Source organism: Triticum dicoccoides, chromosome 2A (assembly GCF_002162155.2).
Source record: "Triticum dicoccoides isolate Atlit2015 ecotype Zavitan chromosome 2A, WEW_v2.0, whole genome shotgun sequence".
Lineage (NCBI taxonomy): Eukaryota > Viridiplantae > Streptophyta > Magnoliopsida > Poales > Poaceae > Triticum > Triticum dicoccoides.
The window spans coordinates 514,499,708-514,505,995 of NC_041382.1; the positions used below are offsets into that span (position 1 = coordinate 514,499,708).

Consider the following 6,288-nt stretch of genomic DNA (forward strand, 5'->3'; position numbering starts at 1 on the left):
GAGGAGACGCCATCGAGCCGCACGTGTGCTAAACTCGGAGGTGTCGTCCGTTCGGCACTAGATTGGTTGGATCGTGATTGGATGCGAAGAGTATGACTACATCAACCACGTTGATAAACGCTTTTGCTTAGAGATCTACAAGGGTATGTAGATGCTCTCCCCCTCTCGTTGCTATGCATCTCCATGGATAGATCTTGCGCGTGCGTAGAATTTTTTTATTTTCCATGCAACGTTCCCCAACACTAGCAGGCTCATCAGAGAGGTGAACATCCATCAACCTTCTCACCAGATGCAACCATGCTACCCATCGGTCTCCTACCAAAGATCTTCAGAATTGAATGTTTAAAGGGTTGGACTATAGTATTGTAGCAACATAAGAGTCCTTGCGTTGGACAAAATTATACAGAGACAGATATTGTGTGGCTAAAGGTGTCTCCCTAACTAGGTATCCTCACAGAATCTAGTTGAATTACCATTTCCAATGATGAATTGAGTTCTATGGAAGAAAGCTGCTTTCGTTCTCATTAGCCCCTTCTAGAAAGGTGAGTCATTAGGTCTAACGGTAAACTAGGCCAAGGTCTTAGATTGCAAGTACTTATTACACAAAATTTATACCCACGTACCTTCGGTCCTAACAAAGAGCCTGCACAGCCATTTACTGAGCAGACTTCTGTTCTTTACCTCTAAATTCTCAATTTCGAGACCACCCTAATCCTTCAGCCCACAAATAATACCCCATTTGGTAAGCATATACTTTCTCTTTATTTCGTCGCTATGCCAAAAGAATCGTGATCGATAGAAGTTCAACCTTTTCCGTACGACCGTACCCCTACAGGCACTTCAAAGAAAGACAAAAGAAACATCAGCATACTCGTGAGTACTGAGTTTATCAGTATCAGCCGACCTTCGTATAACATAAGCTTACCCTTCCAGCAGCTTAGTTTTTTTTTCAAATCGATCTTCAATACATTTCCGCGTATAACATAAGAAAATTTACTCCATCCGTTTCAAAATACTTGTCACAGTTTTAGTTCAAGGAGGAAATAGTAATTAAAAAGGTAAAAAAAATCTGATCTTTTTTTAAATAAAGTTGACCTTCTATTGTACTTGTAAAAATATTTCTGCAGAGTGAAACCCCTGTTGACTATAGAAGAAAAAAATTAAGGCCAAATAGGTGTGAATAGTACCTTGTAGCAAAAAAAAGAATTCCTTGAAATCAATCGGGATTTTTCCTTCGCAAAAATTTAACTAGTGCAAAAGAAAGACAAGTTTATTCCAAAAAATGTTGCAGAATTTTTTGACTTTTCCGTTAATGTTTTTCCCATACGGTGTATACACTCGAGAATCAAAGGGCATTTCCCCAACAGCCACGGCGTAGAGAGAAAAAGCTAGAATCAGTTCCTTTATTTATTTTTTGAAACGAGGCAAAAGATTTGCCATTTCATCGATTAAGAAGAAGGTTTCAGACAAAGCCGCAAGCGGCAAAAGGTAAAAGATTACTCTCGCGGCATTACAATACCCAAGTGCTTGGCACCTGCCAAAGCCCAAAGCGACACCTCTTGCTTGATCTTGTTAATGATTACCACCGGAGGGACTGCAACGTTGCGAAAGACTCTCGCGTTGCGCTCGGACCAAATCTCCCATGAGATGAGCATCATCAATGAGGCAAGGGCTTTGGGCGAGCTGAGACGAATCTGAAGGTTATCGTTCCACCATCCTTTGACCGAAGCGCTCACCGATCAAGAAGAAGTAGAGATGTGGTGCATTCATGTGAGCCTTTTATTTGTAGGTAGGCTATCTATGTCAATTCGGAAAATTTGCTAGACATGATACAATAATTCAGTCTTGAAGTTTCTTCACCCGTGCTCTCTTCGTCCTTGTACTAACTTCATTGAATTAATAAAGTAATTTTTTTCTTTCAAAAAGATTAATAGTAAAGTGAGTTCATCGTTTAAAAGATTGAATTACATTGGGTAGGCCTTTTTTGAGCTACACAATCACTCACAAATGTGTGCAGCCACCACCACATATGTAGATCAATTGCTAAAGCGAAAGATGAATTTGTGATTTCAGCACCTCACTACTGGAAACAGGCGAAGCTCCGAGTGTAGCTAGGATAAAGGTCACCATCGATATACCAGGCCTTATCCACACATATCCAAGTGGAGCATCCCCATAGGCCGCTCCTACGGCAACAAATCTATTCCATCCACTGCAAGTGATCCACATCAGGAATGGCCCCACAACAATCTCCCCCTCTCGTTTGCTCTCGCCACCGCGCGTCTCCATCCGTGCCCGTAGCAGGCAGCACCCACCAGGAAATAAGAGCTAGCCGGCCGGTGCTCCACACGGAGACGTACGACCATTCGCATCGCAGCACACCAGCTTAGACATGGCCGCCGCCGCCTCCTCCACCGTCTCCGGCCTCGCCGGCGCCGCGCTCGCCCGCCGGCCAGCCTTCTCTACCAGTACGTGCCATAGTCGACCTCTTATTTGACATTTATGTTGTGTGTGTTGAAATGTTGGATCTGTGTACGTACGTGCGTAGGCTTCACGAGTGGCGGCCGGGTGTCGGCGAGGAACCCGCTGATGACAAGGAACCTGGAGAGGAACGGCAGGATCACCTGCATGACGTAAAAAGACGACTCTGTTTTACACATACATCGGCGTGTGAGTTGCCGTGTCACTGACGGATTGTTTGTTTCGCGTTGCTGGGCGATCAGGTTCCCGCGGGACTGGCTGCGGAGGGACCTGAACGTGATCGGGTTCGGGCTGATCGGGTGGCTGGCGCCGTCGAGCATCCCGCTGATCAACGGCAACAGCCTGACGGGGCTCTTCTTCTCCAGCATCGGCGAGGAGCTCGCCCACTTCCCCTCGCCCCCGGCTCTCCAGTCGCAGTTCTGGTCAGGATAAACCCAAACCACTCGTCATCACACACACGCACTAGTCACCAGCAGTATATATGCTTGTGTTTCAACTTGGGGTTTGATTCTGGTTAAATATCATTGACACTGCAGGCTGTGGTTGGTGACGTGGCACCTGGGTCTGTTCATCGCGCTCACCTTCGGCCAGATCGGGTTCAAGGGCAGGACCGAGGACTACTTCCAGAAGTAGTGAATTAACTAGCTTTGGTTCATGCATGTGCGTCGTCCTTAGGCTGCTCAAGGGCTGCTTCTGCGCATGCGTGTTCAATGTAAAATCTGTCATGCCTTTTGGTTTTGTGCATGCGTCTGGCTTCGCAAGCCGTGTGATTCCTGTTTGTTAATTACCTCTTCCATGCTAAGCACAAAACTGAGTTCAACAACAACAAAAAAAAATCAATTTGTCACCATGGCATGTACTTTTTGCGAAAAAACTTTCAATCTATTCATCAAACATCATGGCAATACAAAGGACACAAATAATACAAATTACATTCATGTCCATATAACGACTAAAAGCATGTGAGCAAGCCAAACATGCGGCGTCATCATCGCCTCTCTCTCATCGGAGTCGGGCAAACTTTATTGTAATAGACAATCACGAGGTCGTCGTGCTAAAATTCTAAAGGATCAGCGCACTTGAACAACAACCGCGACGATAAAGAGAAGCGTAGACTGGAAGGATCCAAACAGTTCCACCAAAGAAAAACATCAACCAAATCCTGCAAGATCATCCGGAGACACACCTCAACACGCCCTCCGACAACGCTAGACGCATCGTCAAGACGGAGGCTAAGCAGGGAGAACCTTATTCCTTCTTCAGAGAGCCGTCGCTACCTTACCTTCCCGAGTAGGACACGAACCCTAAAAAAGCTCAAAAAACACATAAAATGAAGTAGGAGTCCTCTCACCAGGAAAGGCCAGGATCCATCCCGCATCCATGGCCGTAAGGCCACTAGAGACGATGCAGGTCAGCGGCGGCGGTGGCAGGAGGAGGGGAACCCTCGTCCTAGGAGAAGTTGCTTGTGGAGGAAAGCGAGGTGCTCCATTGCATGTATGTTTGATTATGACGGCCAATTAGCCACAACTCTAAACTTTTTCTTTAAAAGACATTTTTCTTCATAGATTTAAAGATATTGATTCGGAACTGTAAAACAAACTTGATACATAACACAAAATATTTTCGTTTGACTATTTTTTGAATGATTGGAAGATTGCTCACCGTGCCTTTTTTGACGGAACACAACAATGTGATCAAATTTTCACTGATCCAGACAAAGGAAAAGAAATTCACCATGCTCCACCATTGAGACTCTTTCAACCCCAGCAAAAAAGAGAAGACTCTTGCAATAACTAATCGAATCTATGGTGTGTTGCTAGTTGCCCCTTGGGCATCTGTTTTTCTACACCATTAAGACCGTGTTGGACAAATCACTTCACGGAGGCAGATAGAGTCGAGACACCCATTTGAAAAATCAGGATTTGTCTCTTATGGGTCTTCAGAATGTTTGTGAGATGATCGCCATTCCCGCCTGGTATTTGTGGTGGGTAAGGCGTAAATTGGTTCATGAAGAGATAGTTCCAGATGCTTATCATATTACTATGTGGATTCATGCTCTAATGACAAACTATGTTTCGCTTCCTCTTCAAATGCTACCCTTAAAAGAGAGGGTTGGATCCGCCCCATGTGGGTTTGTTAAACTTAATGTCGATGTTTTTTTTATCAAGACTTGCTTAGGGGTACGGTTGGGATGATCTCTAGGGATTGTAAGTGAAATATCATTGCTCAGGGGAACTAAAAAATCTACTGGTGTGCAGATGTCCTGGCGACTGAAGTTTTGGTGCTCAGATTCAATCTCTCCCTTGTGCAAAGGGTGGGATGCAACTGACCCATTATTAATTATGATAATCTGGAGGTCATTGACACTATGAAGAATGGAGGACATTGCGGCTATGGCGACAATAGTTTTCGACAATTGTTACCATTTTGCTTGTGATTTTCCTATCTCTATGTTAGAACATTATAATAGAGAAGAAAATAAAGTTGCTCGTGAGCTTGCTAAGCTAGCTAGATTTTTTTGACTTTTTATTGGTTTGAGGAACCTCTGAATAAAGTTGTACCCTTCCATAAATGATGTAATTGTCATTTCATTTTAATAAGGTTTGTGCATTTGTTAAAAATGAGAGTTGAGAGACCCATTTCTCTTGCACCGCCACACAATCTTGATGACACTGCAGTTTGCAACTGGATACAAAAAGTAAAAAATTTGAACCATAACTAAACACCCAAAATGTACATCATGGTCTCCACCACCTATAGAGTCAGAATCAGTCGCTGGAAATGTAAGAAATAAATGAAATATGCCGACATATCACTTGCATACATGAAACCACGAAAATCACCTACCGGACCCAGAATTCCAATTAAGAAGTTTAAGTGGCTAACATTAGAACTTTGAAGGCCACGACTCTTGGTTTTTTTGGTAATGCTTAACTTTGGCTTTTAACACATAAATATGTTTTTTGGGTCTAGTATCCAAAATCACAAAGCCAAAGTAAATGCCTAATCAAACACCCCTACAACCGATACAAGAAAGGACAATAGGTCAATCATTAATCCATGAACAATGCATGACGAGTCTTTCAAATTGCTAGTGAGTCCATTTAAAATGGTTAAATCGATTCCCTAAACTTGGCAGTGCAGTTTACTTAACCGCAAGCCGCTACATGGATCAAACCCTAATATGATGGCATGTGACCTGGACCACACACAATGACCCTCATCCTTCAAATGCACTTACTGGAAAAGGTTCCCAAGAGATTAACATTAGCTATCCTGAGAGCAATATGTGGGCATTTTGATGGGTGGACATGAACCACTTAGTGCGCAACTGATTGGTTAAAGAGGAGATGACGTTTGTGGAAGAAGGTGTTGTTCGAGGTATGGCTCGACATCTCTAGCATGTTTTGTAGTGTCACTTCTCTATGATATAGACTGCCATTCTAAACCCTGTGGGAAATTTCCGTCAGTTTGGGCACACTTGGATGGATTAGCCATTGTGATGTACATGCTACCCAAGATGACAACCAAATGAAGAAGCTCTCATAGTCTGATGCATGTTTACAACGGCAAAGCTTGAGCAACATTTAAGAGGTGACCATGACTTGAAGGGGGGCAAATTAGTAGGGACGGAGGGGCTAATCTCTAGTTGAGACACTAGTTACGCCTAAAATCTTGCATGCTCTTCAATAAATGCACAAATTAGGGGTGGGCATGGCCCCTATTTGTCTATGCTAAGCTTCGCCACTGCATGTGTATATTCACCCAAATTAACATTAAAGGCATTGTTTGTGAGCAATTGATAAA

At 43.6% G+C, this 6,288-nt stretch overlaps 1 protein-coding gene across 1 annotated transcript; it reads left to right on the forward strand.

The window, feature by feature from the left end:
- Positions 1-2,309: 2,309 nt before the first annotated feature.
- LOC119355109 (photosystem I subunit O-like) lies at positions 2,310-3,286 on the forward strand. Its single transcript, XM_037621895.1, has 4 exons — positions 2,310-2,468; positions 2,549-2,633; positions 2,724-2,903; positions 3,018-3,286. The coding sequence occupies exons 1-4, from the start codon at positions 2,393-2,395 to the stop codon at positions 3,112-3,114; spliced, it is 438 nt and encodes a 145-aa protein (XP_037477792.1). The 5' UTR covers positions 2,310-2,392; the 3' UTR covers positions 3,115-3,286.
- The last annotated feature ends 3,002 nt before the right edge of the window (positions 3,287-6,288 follow it).